This window comes from Atta colombica, unplaced genomic scaffold, assembly GCF_001594045.1.
Source record: "Atta colombica isolate Treedump-2 unplaced genomic scaffold, Acol1.0 scaffold107, whole genome shotgun sequence".
In the NCBI taxonomy this organism is placed as follows: domain Eukaryota; kingdom Metazoa; phylum Arthropoda; class Insecta; order Hymenoptera; family Formicidae; genus Atta; species Atta colombica.
In genome coordinates this window covers 90,384-106,600 of record NW_017259192.1, presented here as the reverse complement: position 1 = coordinate 106,600, position 16,217 = coordinate 90,384, and the positions used below count along the sequence as shown (strand labels likewise).

Sequence of the window (16,217 nt, the reverse complement as noted above, 5' to 3'; positions counted from 1 at the left end):
ATATCTATACCGATGCATGCGTATAACCCGAAGTCGCGACCGATCATCAAAAGACTTAGTCGCAGAGCGACTATCGCTCTGCGACGAAGTCACTCGGCGGGCCATACGATACGCTAGATACAAGCGGGAACTAAATTTGGTGTGGTTCAATCCGAAAATAATCCCCGCTGCACGCATACGCACGCACGCGTATACACGTGCACGCATACATCCGCTTCCTCTCTCTTTCTCTCTCGCGACTACTCTCTTTCCTGCCTTATGCTCCACACGTTCAGACTCGATGTAAGGCAAAGGTAAGATGAGTCCGTACGTGCTTACATTCTCGTATATGATAAAATATTCCCCAATAATTTCAATGTAGTTGTTTCCTAATCTCGCCGCAGTCATGTAAATGGTCCACCCTTTGGCGCACGTTCAGATTCCCACCCCGAGTGCTGCCCAGGTATATCATTTTCTTGTTTAATATTCGGGGAATAACAAAAATAAAATGATACCTAGATGAGAATCTGAACATAGTCTTGCTTGATTAAATAGTGAAATTACCTTAAAATAATTCTTCCCTGCATTACTTGAGCTCAGACGAAGCATTTTTATGGTCTTTTCATGTTTGAAGGTACAGAACGAGACCGACGATAAAAATCACTCGAGATTAAAATATAACAGAGAAAGATTCTGTTTGAGTAACTTGAGTGAACTTTTCTTGATAGTTGAAGAGTTGATTCTTGAAGAAGAGTACCAAGTTTATAAGTCTCGAGATATGATTTAAACCTTCTCTCTTGCGTGTCTCTTAAATTGCTCGTCTTTTCGTAATATTGAATGTGCGAATAGCTTCCAAGTTTTCTGATACAAGAATTTCCTTGTTTTTTAACAGAATACGAAGCTATATTTAGTATCCTGTGCAATTTCTTTTAGCATCTGAAAGAATTCTACAATCCTGTTATTTCTGAAATCGTATTATAATTATATCATAAAATTATAATATCTTCTTCTGATTCCGTTATGATTCTTCTGAAGCGGTGTCAAGCAGTCGCGGAAGTAATAATCGTGACACCGACGCGCATCTAAAAGCAATGCGATGAAATCATTACGATAATACTTTATTATGCTGCACGCCGACGATATGCACGTGACGTGCATAATTGTAATGCGCGTTGCTCTATGACACTAGATCTGTATAACTGATTCATTTCCACCTACGAAATCCTCTCGTAAAACTCGATAACCAATAACTAGATGCTCCGATTTTATTAATAATATTTCTATTCAAGATTTTTATGAATATCTATTTTTCCAACAATTCTATAATTAATTTAAATTCGATCATCAATTAACATAGAGATAATTAATAATTGTTTACGAGTCAATTACAAATCAATTACTAGCAATTTCCTAAATTTATTTCCTCAATTTGCCTATCTAATTACAGTACAAACTATAAACATGGTTATCTCTCTTCATATTTGTATCTTCTATTCCTTTTTGCATATTAATTTTGCTTGCCAGGAATCACGATTTATATAACGAATAGTTATCTTTCTGTCATCAAGATAGCTTCTCGTTTCGTCATCCGTAATGCATATTGGTAATCGCTTGCAATTGGCCTTTGAGACATAGGGTGCGATTTACTTAATAAGTACTGAGCAAATGCTTCATTGATCAATCAAAAGAACGAATTTTACGAATTGACCAATCAAAGAATACTTCAAAGCATTTGTAGGATGAAATAGAACCCAAAAATACACCAAGAGAAAGTCAAAAGAAATCAAAGTGATTTTATTTTAACATTAAGAAAGTCAAAATGATGATTTTTAGTCACAAAATTTGACTGTTTTATTGACACATAAATAAAGTCATTTTGATTTTTTGTTGACTTTTGTATTCCTTGGGAATGCTCTTTTTCTGGGCTTCATCAATCGATTATGTTTGTTGACATCTACATTACTTCATCTACATTATTCTAGAATTAGAAAGAGATGAGAAACAAATTGAATCTCGCTGAGTTAATCGTGAGTTGTGAAACTGGAACTAACTCCTTGTCCGACAAATATTGTTTAGAAAAACCTCTGAATTGTTTCTTCCTAAGCGAGTATCTCTTTTTTCTGAACGGTATCTTCAGCCAGCAATTTCAGGAGCGCAAATCTCATTTTGCGCGCGCGCCACGCATTCATTCTTCAACGTTGGCATCTCGTTCGTCGTGGCGTTCTCCAAGCATCGGCAGTTCGCGTGCGAACCGTTTCCCGCTCTCAGGAGTGCTCTCGAAAAGAGTGAGGAAGAATAGTCTTATGACGGTTTTTTTCATTCCATTTTTACTTATTTTGTTTTATTGCTTTTTGGATTCGTAAGTGCTCTCGTGAACACGGACGCGTTTCCGGTTTCGTTCCGCAACCACCAGAAGCGAAGATCTTGTGGTATTGAGTGCTGCTGAGAAAGAGAGAAAGAGGATAAGTGCAATTTTAGGATACAGAAGATGAAAGAATAGACTATCGGAGATTATACAATTTTGTGAGATAATGCAGTTTTATAAATGTTTCTTAATAGAAAGTTACGGATATATTGTAAAAATATCAAATAATGTGATACGTTTAGTTTTTAACTTCTCAAGAGAGTTTGGTTGGAGAACCCTTAAATCTAATAACTAATACTGAAAGACAATAATTAATTGCTTACTTTAAAAGCACTTTTGTTTGTTTATTAAAAGCACTATTATTCAGTACTTTTTTTTAGTAATTCAAATAAATAATTAATTATTGTCTTTCAGTACTAAATTGACTATAATATTAAATTGACCAGTATTAGATTAAAGAAATTTTTAGTCATCGACTGATTTAGTGTGCTGACATTGGATAACATTTCCGATTTCTGAATGATAATTTTTATTCTGTTAATTTCTATTCTCATATCTTGGCTTCAAGAGCGATAGAGATTCCTCGTCTTATTTTTACCTTAACTTTCCCAATTAATCCTTCCATTCTCATTGAGGACGACATTTCGTAATTTAATGCAAATTAATTAAATTTTCTTATTTATTCGATGCTAATCTCGCTTCCACGTTTCCATGAAATGTATCATGTAGATTCTATTATTTTTTAGACTTAAGAATTTGCACGATCGACACGTTCTCGCATTAATCCTTGAGAGATCCAACCCTTGAAGCGCATAATAAACGCTTTCTTCCCATTTTGTCTCTCTTCGCTCTTCACTTCCGCCGAGCCACGTCTTTCTTTTGCGTTCTAGAAGAGGTCGCGGCTCCAACGCATACCGCGAGTGTCTATTTTCGGAGGTTTCTCGCAGGGAAGCGCGAGATTTGTCGTAGTTCTAAAATTACGCGGCCACTAATGCCAGGAGGAGGCGGGTGTTCTCTATCTTTCTCATTCTCTCTCTTTTACTCTCGTTCTCTCTCACTTTTCTCTTCTGTCTCTCTGGCGAACGAAATCGGCTGCTGGATCAGCGCAGCTGCTGCGAAATTGACATTGACGGCACAGCGCGATTTTCCCGGACGCGATTTTAACGCGACCGCTCGACGCATTTCGTGTTTCAGGGCGGCACGGAGTTACGGGATCCGCAAAGAGTTGAGAAGCTCGGCGAAACTTACCTGCCCTACTCGGTTTTCCTGGAGTACATAAACGGTTTAGGGACCTCCACATTTGCGTGAGTATTATCGACTGATGCGTGCATGCTGAGATGTGTGTGTTTGTGTCGAAAACTGCTTCGGCGCTTTTCTCTTCTATATCTTCATTTTGTACTTAAAACTGTGAGAAGGCAAATTATGTGCTCATATGTTGATTACTAAATTACTTTAAACTTTAAATTACTTTAAACTTTAAATTACTTTATTCATTTTCGTTTATTTTACTCTTTACTTTTCAAAGCGTGACTATTTTTAACTTAAGTTACGTCTCTTCTCCTTCGTAAATTTATTTGTTAATTCATTGAAGGAATCGCTTCTACGATCATCTTCCATAAAGAATTTCATTTTTTGCGTAAGATTTATTTATTCAAATCTAAGAAAATTATTCGATTTTTTTTTTAAATTATACATTCGATTTTCTGTTGTTTTGTTATTTTATTTTTTTATTGTTTGGTCTTATTATTTAATAATTTAGTTTGTCTTTGATTCCTGAAAATTAATTGGTTTTTGTAGAATAAACTCTTTTCTTTCAGACCGGGCACGTACAATCTTTTCAAGCATAACTGTAATTCCTTCACCGAGGAGGTTAGTAACTTCCTAGTGGGCAAGGGCATTCCCAAGTATATCCTTGATCTACCAGAAGAAATATTACAAACGTACGTCTTATTAATTGTCACGACTATTTAATCTTACATTTATTATAGAAAAATGTATAAGATACCTGTTTACTTTATTTCGAAGCGATGTTTTAATATGAGTTATATTTTCAGTCCTATCGGACAGGCTTTAATTCCGTTGGTAGAAACATTAAGCAGTAGCTCAAGTGCTGGATTCACGGTAGGCCAGAGATTCGTTGAGCCGAGAATTCAGAGGGAAACTTCACCAGAATATCAACTCCTAAATACAGCTATCGAAGAAGCAAGGTATTGGTAATTTTAACGCGTGATTATTTATTTAAATTTTTATAAATATTTTACTAAACTATCGAACATATTTGCAGATTGAATTCAATCGCGTTAGAGGAACGGAGGAACGTCATTAACGAGAAATTAGCGAAGAAAGATCGAAAGAAGAAAAAGAAGAAAAAGGAGAAAAAAGATAAGAGCAGCAAGGAGGCCACCAGCAGCGACAGCAATAGTACCGGACCGAGCAATTGCTGTGCAGATATGGCGGAGAACGAAAGTATGTAGAATTTTATATAAATTAAAAACAATTGTAATAATAAAAAATAATATAATAAAAACTCTTAAAATTTGGAAAATAATTTTTATATCTATTATTTTTTATATCTATTATTTAGGTGCAGTCGGCGAAACACTGCAGGCGGCCAATGGAGAAAACGCACCCGCAGAGATGCTGCCGTCCGAGCGAGTGATGCAGATGGAGGAGGATGAGAAGCGTGAGCAAGAAGAGAAAAAACGCCATCGAGATCCACCGATAGTTTTCAAAGACTTGGTGGATATACAAACGGAGTACGAAGGCTTGGTAAGCGCTCTCAAAGGGAAGTTGAACGATGAGGAACAAACTTGTTTGGATGAGCTACGGCAATATGTCTTGGAAGACGAGGGCTCCTGGGCTTTAGGCGACAACTTTCTGAACTTCGTTGGTGAGTTACTGAAATAACACAAGCTCTCTTTTTGAAAATGTGTCTGATTTATTCGATTAAATTTTAAACTTACTATAATATATATTAGAACATATAAAAATAGACTTTTAAGTAGAGATTTAAAAGCACAGAATACTGTGTTAAATTCAATTCAATTAAATGGATTTTAGGTCGAGTTCTTTACGATAAATCATTAGATAGTGATGTACGAGTAAAACTGTTGAACGTGCTGTCCGTTGCTGCACTGAAAGATGATGTAATTTTGTTGTTGCATCAAGACAGGCGAGAACACATCATCATGACATATGCCTTCGATATCGATCGGCATCCTCTGGAGGAGCAACTTCCACTTGCACAGTTTGTAAGTACAAACGAAATTATTACACATTAAAACTAAAATTATTTTTATATTTTGATTCATATATTTCCTGACTTTTTATAGTGGACATTAATGGAAATTTCTAATATTTACACTTACTTTTCTGAAAGCCTTAAACGTCAATAATTGTTTCAAACAGTTGGCAAATATGTTCGAGAATCTCAGCAGCTCGGAATGGTTACTCTACATATCGGAGTGGCAGCATCAGGATCAGAACGTCAGTAGCAATATCAGCAACATAAGGGTGACGACAAAGGTTGCAGTGCACTCATTACTCTCAAACTCGGAAGACCTGCAGATCCGCGGTGCAGCTATTATCCACAACCTTGCTTGCAAGGAGGTAAAAACTGTGGTCTGTATCCTTCCGTCCAATTAACATTCTCATCTTTCGCCGATTGCTTTCACTTTTATAACTTATTGCTACAAGCGTGTCGCGTATCGAAGGAGCATAATTATCTTATTAAAGATTATAATTCCACAGTTATTTAATTTTAAGCTACAGATATTTCTTTACATCATGTAGTAGACCTCTGTGTTATAAATTTTACTTATTTTATAAGTTTGAAACAGGACTGTAAAAGAAGAGATATGAATCAGAATTGTTTAATATTAAAGCGCGATCCTTCGATGCGCGATATCATTTGTTTCCGCTTTTCGGAATGCGTGCTTGCCGATATCACAAGAGAACAAGCTCGCACTGTGTCCTAGGAAAGAAGTGCTGCCTTTATTATATGCAATAGAAAAAAAAGAAATATTTGCTCTATAAATTACTGACAATGCTAAACAACGCGACCGTCGACATGGACATCTCGCCTGGTAATTTCGATTTCAAACGAGCAACGAAAAGAACATAAAAGAGAACATTCATATTTGCCATTAATAAAAAAGGACGGCTCAATTAAAGGATACACGACTCATTCGATGCTCGTTTGCATGCGCACACTGAAGCTCTCTAATCGCGCGGATAGCGCTGCGTGTGACGGATATCTTTCCAGAAATCGGATACTGTTTTTTCAGAAAATGAACAAAAGCAAAAATCTGCGGCGACTTTTACCGAAAGGCAGCATTTCTAAGGTACTTATCCAAATCCATGTTAGATCGAACCGTGCGCTGCGGTAAGTCGTCAATTCTTATCGGTATCTTGCGTGCAACTGAATACACACGTGTAATATGCAACGCGATGTGCGCGACAACTGTGATTACCATAATTTTTCAAGTGAGTGTTTGATAATATCTCGTACATGTAACGATTACTAAAATTACAGAAAATTACAGATAATTCACATAACAACGATGCTTCCAAGTTTAATTCTAAATCTGTAATTACACAAATACATTATATTTCGTAAAAAAATTGTATATAATTGTTTTTTGTGATTACTATGGAAAAATACATTAATAATAAAAAAATAAATTAATTTGATTAAACTAATTTTGAGATGGACGTAGAACGTCCATTTCAAATTTTTGCTGTAATTTATATAGCAACTTGACAATTGTTTACTTAACATTGCGTCGTGCAGCCATATTTTCAAATATTTTTTTTTTCATTCGCAAGAGAGTGAGATATGACGTGATTTCTAAATACCTTTACGTAATGTATGAATTGTAGGTGTTTGACGACGTCGCAGTGGAACTGACGATGGCATTACTGCAATACTTCAACGGCAGTCCCACGGAGGAGCAGCTATATACGTGCATGAAGTCACTGGCGCGTTTCACGCAGATCAGCGGCCAAGAAGTGCCGCAGCTCATACAGATGATTGGACCCGAGCCGAATAAATTCAGGGGTACTTCCCAAAGAATCGACGAGCAGATCGAACAAGTTAACCAGAAGCTGCGTTAAAGATCCGTCGATCGTTTGCGAAAATGTCGTATTCCATAAGTGCGAGATAAAACCGGACACGCTTCCACTATGTTTAAAATGGATTTTTACTTAGAGATTTTATCGAGTCACATTTATTATTATTATTATTATTATTATTATTATTATTATTATTATTATTATTATTTATGAAGATTATTGTTGTCATTTTAATATATTATTATATATGTATATTACTATTACTAGTAGGTGCCGCAGCGTTTCTTCAACTTTACTTTACACTTTTTTATTCGATATCTTTTTTTAGATAATTAAAGCTAGCGACACTTTACCGTTCTACGCAGATCGGTGAAAGATAGGAATAAAACGCATAAACGCGCGTGGCACGATGACGCGTCATCGAGATAGTCATGTGTGCGACTATCTCCCGATTAAAAAAAAATCTCTGTCCGTTAGAAAATTTCCGCACGACGAAATCACCAAATTAGCTGTATCGAATAGCATGTCGTAAACGTTTATGCACATCACACTCTACCGATTATACGTCCGTCGACGCTTTGCGAAGACGCAATAAAATTTTGGCAACAAAGATAACTTTCCCAGTAACATTGACTATTTTCCTCGTCGATTTCAAGAAATGCGCATTAGAAGATAAAAGAAGTAGGAGTATCTCATGGATTATACGTAGTATTAATCTATCACGTATCTTACATCATATTATAAAAGAATTAGAAATGGAACAAGTAGCAGTAAAGTCAGCTGTTATTAATCTCTTGTCAAGGTTTCTGGCACCTGTACATGGATCTTTATCAAAATGTCAACAATGTGCATGACACAAAACCGTTGAGAATTAGTAGCGTAATTAAAGGGATTTCCTCACTGGTATTTTTACAACGAGGTTTTAAAGACGTGGGGATGATAAGATCATGCAGCTGATGCAGGAGTATCAAGAGATCCGGCACTGGAATACGCTTGCGATCGCAAAGCCGCGAGAGCATAGTAGTCTCGCGTCTGATTAGTTTTTCGCTTGTATCTTGTCGACGCGACGTGAGTAAAATGCCCGACGGAGAGCCCCCGTCGTTTTCGATTTTGAGACAGAAGCCACGCTTCACAATGGCAAAGTATCTGCCGATACTCGGCTGGTTACCGCATTATACTCGGTTGAAGGCCGTGTCAGACCTGATAGCGGGCATCACTCTGGGTATGACTATGATCCCTCAGAGTATGGCCTACGCGGTACTGGCTGAACGGATTCCACAGGTATCACAGTCGTTTTTCTTGCTCCCTTTAAGATTATAAGTATAAATAAGCGAATATCTATTTAATGACGTAAACATAAATATAGTATTTTTTGTATATAGTATTTTTTTAATCTCAATTCGTAATCTCTGCACTTAAAAAAATGCACTCTTGAATTTTATTATCTTCTTAGATGTTAGATTGTTTTAAGACTTTTTTTATCTATATAATATTATTATATTTATTACTGATATGATGTGTCTCTCTATGTCTTTAAAAATATATCATATGACAAATAATACAAATACTTACAGTATGGTCTGTACTCTTGTTTTGTGGGTGGTTTTCTATACATTATCTTGGGAACTATCAAAGAGGTCTCGATTGGTCCGTCATCCTTGATGGCCCTTCTGACATTGCAGTACACGCGAAACATGCCACAGGATTTTGTAATACTTTTGTGTTTTCTAGCTGGATGCATAGAACTTTTAATGGGCGTACTAAATCTAGGCTTGTATTCTAGAACTATCTAATCGACTAAATTTCAATTATCATCGCTCACGTTTTTTTGTTATTATCATGTTCTATTGTATTGTTTATAAGTATATCAATATAAAATTGATCGACATGATTCTGCAGGATTTTTAGTGGACTTTATATCAGTTCCTGTCACATCGGGTTTTGTGTCAGCAGGAGCGTTTATTATAATTACCGCTCAGATGCAGGGCCTTCTGGGATTGAAATATAAGTCAGAAAATATTGCAGACAATCTGTACAAATTATTTAAGAATATTAATAAGATTCAGCTTGCCGATTCCGCACTTGGAATTTTCAGCATCCTATTTCTCCTGATCTTTAGAGTGAGTGCCGGAATTATAAATGAACAATTTATAACAATTTTAGAAATATCATGTAGATTTTATCTTTAGAAATTGAAAGATATTGACTGTCCTTGTATGAGAAACAAAAGAGATGCTTCCAGAAATGTAATAATAAAAAAAATACTTTGGTACTTCTCCATTGGTAGGAACGCTCTCATAGTGCTTATATCAGTCACAATAGCGTATCAATTCGAAGTGAATACAGGATCCATTCCATTTAGACTTTCAGGTATGGACCTTATTTGTAATTGTTATTAGTAGTCAATTCGTTGAATAAACGATAATAATGATTTTTTTTAATGATATAGCTAAAGTAAATAATAATCTATTCATAAGTTGAAATAAAAAATAATCTATTCAGTATAATTGTAAAATTATTGAAATTTGATCATTTATAACTACTTTTAAAGCCATTATTCTCTTATTAATTAATTTGACACTAAGCAATTCCATTTAAAAATATATTACGATCGTGGAGAATTACATGCATGTACACACAGGCATGTACAACATTTTTATCTTACAGGAAAAATCGAAGGTGGCCTCCCCAAAGTATCGTTACCGCCATTCTCATCGCAAGTAGGAAATCAGACTTACACTTTTTTTGACATGTGCGCTCACTATGGATTAGGATTAGGGATACTTCCTGTTATATCCGTCTTGGCAAACGTAGCGATAGCTAAAGCATTTGGTATCAATTTCCATAATTCTTTCCATAATTTCAATCTCGAGTCAGCAGATTGCTCCTGTATTATATAATTCATAATAAAATAAAATTAGACTTAATAAAATAATTTCATTATATTTAACAAAATCTGATTTCATTAATTGAAACTGAGCACCACTAACTAACAGTAGCACACACAACAATTATTAGTTACAATTTCCTACTCAGCAATATAACTATTATGTATTATATAACTGTTATATCTTATATTAAAGAATAATAAAAAAACTGTTATATCTTATATTACTAAGTGAAAATTATAACAAAATTATGTCAGTATTTGCTGTCAAATATATGTCTTCATTTCGAAAATTGAATATCCTCCTTATATTATTTGTGTGCAAAATGAAGAAGGATCAATTGTTCGGGTAAAATATTAGGCATATCTTGAATATTTTTTTCTTCTTGATCTTATAGCATTAGGCACTTCCATTAACGCAACGCAAGAAATGTTGGCTCTCGGCCTCTCCAACATAGTAGGCAGTTTTGTGTCATCACTTCCAACTACTGGTGCGTTTACCCGAAGTGCAGTTAGCAGTGCCAGCGGAGTGCAAACGCCTATGGCTGGTCTATATTCCGGTAACAAAAAATTAAATAACATTAATTTAAATTTTCAAACATCTTTATTTCTTTCGTACGCAAGAAATACGAGATGAAACTGAATAGGAACCTGCCAAAAATTACTATTAGGTTGAAACATACACTGAGAAAAAAATGCTGTTGATTCAATTAAAGTCTATCAACAGCATTTTTTTCTCAGTGTATGTTCGATTATATACTTAATGTATTAGGATTTATTAAATATTAGCATTTAACAACTAGCTTTGATTTGTAGCTAGGATAGCCAATTATTCCGAATTTTGCATTATTTCAATTAATCTCTTCATATAAAGACGTCCTAAAAGAATCGTTGGCAGGAAGCCATTTGTCTCGATTTATTATAAAGCAGAACAAGTCGTTATGCTATCATAATGTCAAAATAATTCTAAAATGATCATTAAAAATCATTTTTTAATCATTTCCGATTCATTTTAATGTCATTTTGACATTATCATTTTGACATGACTTGTTGTTCTACTGGGAACATAAATGAATATAAAATTTAAATAACACGGAGATAGTTATTTATTTCAAAAAATATCCATTTATCTACTTTTTTTTAAGCAACCATGTATTTTCTTTACACTAATGATTGATTTGACCTCAAATTCCTTTCATAAAAGTATTAAGACACGATTATAAAAAAATTAATAATTTATGAGATATTTGACGTTTTATATCAAAATGTGTCAGTATAAAATATAAAATAACTGTTGCGATTTTTCGACAACTTTAACCTTAATACTTTTATATGCGGAATAATCAGAGGATTCACTTTATATATAATTTCATTTAAAAAAATGGCGATATCATTTATATGACCTTAAAAAATTGATTTTTTTTTTAAATTAATTTTATCAATATTTGCATTCTTTAAGACTATATACAATTTTTATCTGAAACATTTTTCTATATTTTTCACATTTTGTGAAATATTCGACTTATTACGTTTGAAATGGACTATTTATATTTATGAAAAATGTTTTTCCATACACTGAAAAAGTCTCGAATTTTTTGATTGTGTTCCGATATTTTAAAGTTGATATTCCTGGCTGATCGAGAGTTGGTCATCCTATTTATAGCGTTTTTATTATTTTTATTTTAATTCACCTAGTTGAACTTTAATTATTATTTCTTATTAAAAATTATTATATTTTATCATTATAATTTATTATTATTACTCAACACACCTAATATTTTGTGCATAATTAGAGAAATTTACGATTCTAATCTTGGCGCGATAGTGTGTAATATGCAACATGACAGCGAGGTATTATATAATGATATGAGATACATGTGTGGCATAAATATAGAACAAAACAAAGATGTAACGAAAAAAATAATATATGACATTGCACTTTGCAGGTACTATGGTATTGCTGGCACTGAGCTTTTTAACATCATATTTTTATTACATTCCACGAGCGACATTAGCGGCTGTGCTGATATCCGCCGTGATATTCATGATCGATGTGAAAATCATAAAATTACTCTGGAAAGGAAGCAGTCAGTATTACGTTTTCACGTGTACACAGATTAGACGAGAAGATAAAGCAATGTACTTACATATAATATACTTGTTTTCTTGCAGAAATGGATGCAATCGCAGCGATAGGGACTTTTGTGATCTCCATTTTTATCGGCATTGAAATCGGACTTCTTCTTGGTGTCCTTTTCAACCTGATCCTTTTTATTCGACTATCCGCGAGATTGCCGCTTCAAATAGTCAATTGCAAAGTAAATAAAATTGCTATCATAAAATTTTGTCTTTTAGTATATTTTTATATATATTAGGTGTATAACTTTGCTTCCGCCGTTTTTTTTTCGAAATTCGAGGCTTTATTGTAAAAAACTGGTTATACATTTATGATTCAAAGTATTGTCCATCGCTAGCCACTACTTTCCCCCATCTTTCGGGTAGCGAATCCCGCGTCGAAAAAACTGGTCATCTTTTGAGGCTATCCACAAATATCGATAATAGGCTATCGATCCAATTTTTTACTTCTTCATAAGACCGGAAGTGCTGGTCAGTCAGGCCGTGTACCATTGATCGAAACAAGTGGTAGTCAGAGCGTCTGGAGAATACGGCGGGTGGGGTAGGACTTCCCATTTCAACGTTTCCAAGTATGTCTTAATCACTTTCGCAACATGGGGTCGAGCATTGTGATGCTGCAAAATCACTTTATCGTGTCTCGTTGTATTGCGGCCGTTTGTCTTTCAATGCTCAGCTCAAACGCATCAATTGCGTTCGATACCGATTGCCTGTGATTGTTTCAGTCGGTTTTAACAGTTCATAATACACTACGCCGAGCTGGTCCCATCAAATACAGAGCATGACCTTGGATGTCAAAATCACCGTTCTTGAAGCGTTGAAACCACTCACGACACGTTCTTTCACTAATAGCGACCTCACCATAAGTATTTGGGAGCATTCGATAAGCCTCAGGCGCAGATTTCTTCATATTGAAGCAAAAAATTAAAACCTCCCGCAAATGACGAGAATTTGGCTCGTCAACTGACATTTTCAATCGAGAATAACTTTATGATGCAGACACAAATCGATAATGTTTCTATGGGGTTATGTTGACAGATGCCCAAGCTTATTGTATGACATCTATGATCTATTTATTTCGACCACCACTTACCGTTAAAGCCATCTATAGGAAAACGGCGGAAGCAAAGTTGTACACCTAATAGATAAAAAAAGAATAAATGTTTCATTAGGTCGCAAATGTTTCGTTATTGAAAGAATGGATCGATATAATTTATACGGTAGTAATACATAATACAAAGATACAAAGATATTGTAGTATCAAACAATGACTTTTTTTAGTTAAAAATTTCAGATGGGTATTTTTTTCTGTTTATAAGAAATATATATACTCAAAATATCCTCCATCATTTTACACATTTGCCAGAATAATCTGATATTCATGTCATTATTTTAAATCTATTTGTGTCTATTATTTTAATAACAAAGCATTTGAGTCTAAAGTTCATAGGAATATTTGTTTTTTTTTCTTCTTTTTTCTAGAACCTATAATATAATATTATTTAATATTAAGTAATATTTTTTATATATATATATGTACTATAGGGTGCGTCACCAAAATCCAAACAAATTTCAATTTAAATTTCTCGGCATCCGAGAAAGCCTGATGCTTCTAAAATGCATTCCGAATTATCCTTATTGGTAAACAACAAGGACAAATAATGCATTATGCGTTTCATGCGAAATTCGAAACGCACCCTTAGTAAACAGTTATATTCTCAAAATGGCCGCGATGCTGAAACCAAGTACGGAGTATAATCGAAGAGCCGCAATTATCGAAGGCCTTCGCACTGGGCGCTCAGCAACGAAAATAATTCGGTTCTTTGGATACCCGAGATCAATTGTCAATCCAGAATGCCAGCGAGGAAGAATCACTCGAAAGAACATACTGCGAGGACCCTCACAGTCGTTGAAAGGAGCGCACTCAAGCGCTGATTTTGGATGACCCAGGACAATCGTTGCGAAAATTAGCATCGATTGTTGATATAATAAGCGAGCCAACAAATGCATCGAATTGCCGAGGAGGACCTTCGATACAAATCGTATACATTTACGATTATTAATCGTATACATTTTTATTAAAGATACGACAGATGCTCTCTGAGACTGCCAGGACAAACCGAGTTGCTCGCCTCGGCTCATTCTGGCCTCTCAACAGCCCAGATTTAAATCCCTTGGACTACTACATATGGAGCGTAGTTGAAAAGGTTACAAACAAGTCTCGACATCCCAATGTGACGTCATTAAAGATCGCTGCTACTGAGGCAGCATTCGTCGGCATGGACAGCGCTACATTATAACATGCGTGCGAACGCTTCAGACTGAGAATAGAGACCGTCATTCAAGCTAATGGAGGATATATTGAATAATTGTGCTCTACAGGGATTCCCCTCCCCCCCTCTCCCCCAAGTACCAAGTGTAAAAGGATTTTTTGTAATATTTAAATTTTCATTAAAAACATTTTGTTACAAAGAAATTGTTCGGATTTGTTCGGATTTTAGTAACGTACCCTGTATATTATATATACATATATATCAATTATGTGTGTACATGAATGAGAATATTAAAATTATTTCTGTTTTAGACTCGTCTGGGAAATAGATATATGATGCTAAAACCTGAAAATTGTCTCTATTATCCCGCAGTAACTTCCTTCTGTGAGAAAGTCATGAGTTTAGCTAGAAACGACGTTCCATTGATCATGAATTGCGAATTATTCAATAGTCTCGATTACACTTCAATCAAGGTATCAGATAACATTCGCCAAATAAAATCAATGAATGATTTATTTTTATTGATCTATAAATGATATTGCTATTCGAACTGTATGTAATTTTCTACGACAGGGTATTGAAATGTTATCGAAAAAATTGAACAGCGAAAGAAATCAATTCTGGCTATTGCATCTTAATTCCAACGTCGTGAAAAGTTTCGACATTCTCACTGACAACAAATACATTCGTTTGATCGAAAAAGAAGAGAGCATCGCAGATGTTCTTCACAGTATGTATTATTATTATTATTATACGTATATATGAAATTTATTGTTTAATATTGAGATAATTAAGAGCTATAGTGATAATTATCACGAAATGATAATTGGAATGTAATCTAATGATAAATGTTTTTTTCAGATGATGCTTTATCTAGTAAAAATTTTGAAGATCGGATCAATATTACTGTGAAACAAGCAACGAAAAATCTGATTCGCGAAGATCTTTTGTATTCGAATTCACAACAAAATGATTCCGAATCCAATACCGAAGAATTGGCCTTAATGTCACCATCCGAATGTAAAATACAACAATAACCAAACAACTCTATCTTTAATATTAGATGTGAGAAAAAGTGACGTTTTTCCCGTTAGATGTAACGGGAAAAACGCCACAAACTTTTTCCCACTTATTTATAGCCTGTTGATTCTGTAATTTAAAAAAAGCCGCTTTTTTCAAAAATTGTAGAAAGAAAACTAAAATTATTTTCTTTTCGGAAAGAAGTAAATATGGCAAATCTTACGAACACATAAATGTTTCCAATTTTTCTATCTTTGGGAAAGGAACCAAGAAAATCAGTAGAAAAATGGGAAAAAACGATTTTTTCCGAAATTTTGAAACTACAGTTTTTAGTATTGATTCTAAATATAAAATGCATACTGAACACTGCGTTCCGTAAAGCGCATGATATGCATGATTTGTCAGGGTTTGTTTAACGTTTCATAAACAATAAGGATAATACATTATGTGCAATATATACACTTTACGGAACTAAGGAAGAATTTGA

At 34.6% G+C, this 16,217-nt stretch overlaps 2 protein-coding genes across 5 annotated transcripts; both read left to right on the top strand.

Moving 5' to 3' along the window:
• The first annotated feature begins 1,958 nt into the window (after positions 1 to 1,958).
• LOC108692659 lies at positions 1,959 to 7,546 on the top strand. Of its 4 annotated transcripts, none has more exons than XM_018201025.1 (10): positions 1,959 to 2,264; positions 3,539 to 3,648; positions 4,162 to 4,284; positions 4,399 to 4,551; positions 4,629 to 4,810; positions 4,929 to 5,234; positions 5,405 to 5,595; positions 5,753 to 5,953; positions 6,631 to 6,687; positions 7,226 to 7,546. In XM_018201025.1, the coding sequence occupies exons 1-10, from the start codon at positions 1,974 to 1,976 to the stop codon at positions 7,457 to 7,459; spliced, it is 1,848 nt and encodes a 615-aa protein (XP_018056514.1). In that variant the 5' UTR covers positions 1,959 to 1,973; the 3' UTR covers positions 7,460 to 7,546. The 4 variants fall into 4 exon arrangements, with proteins under 4 accessions (XP_018056514.1, XP_018056506.1, XP_018056532.1 ...); XM_018201017.1 differs by having other exon boundaries at positions 1,959 to 2,288; XM_018201043.1 differs by lacking the exon at positions 6,631 to 6,687 and having other exon boundaries at positions 1,959 to 2,288.
• Positions 7,547 to 7,626: 80 nt separating this feature from the next.
• Positions 7,627 to 15,952, top strand: LOC108692685 (sodium-independent sulfate anion transporter-like). Its single transcript, XM_018201068.1, has 11 exons — positions 7,627 to 8,698; positions 8,992 to 9,187; positions 9,317 to 9,537; positions 9,607 to 9,787; positions 10,085 to 10,249; positions 10,703 to 10,864; positions 12,251 to 12,391; positions 12,477 to 12,622; positions 15,022 to 15,183; positions 15,284 to 15,440; positions 15,572 to 15,952. Exons 1-11 carry the CDS (start codon positions 8,495 to 8,497, stop codon positions 15,745 to 15,747), a joined length of 1,911 nt encoding a protein of 636 aa, XP_018056557.1. The 5' UTR covers positions 7,627 to 8,494; the 3' UTR covers positions 15,748 to 15,952.
• Positions 15,953 to 16,217: the final 265 nt, after the last annotated feature.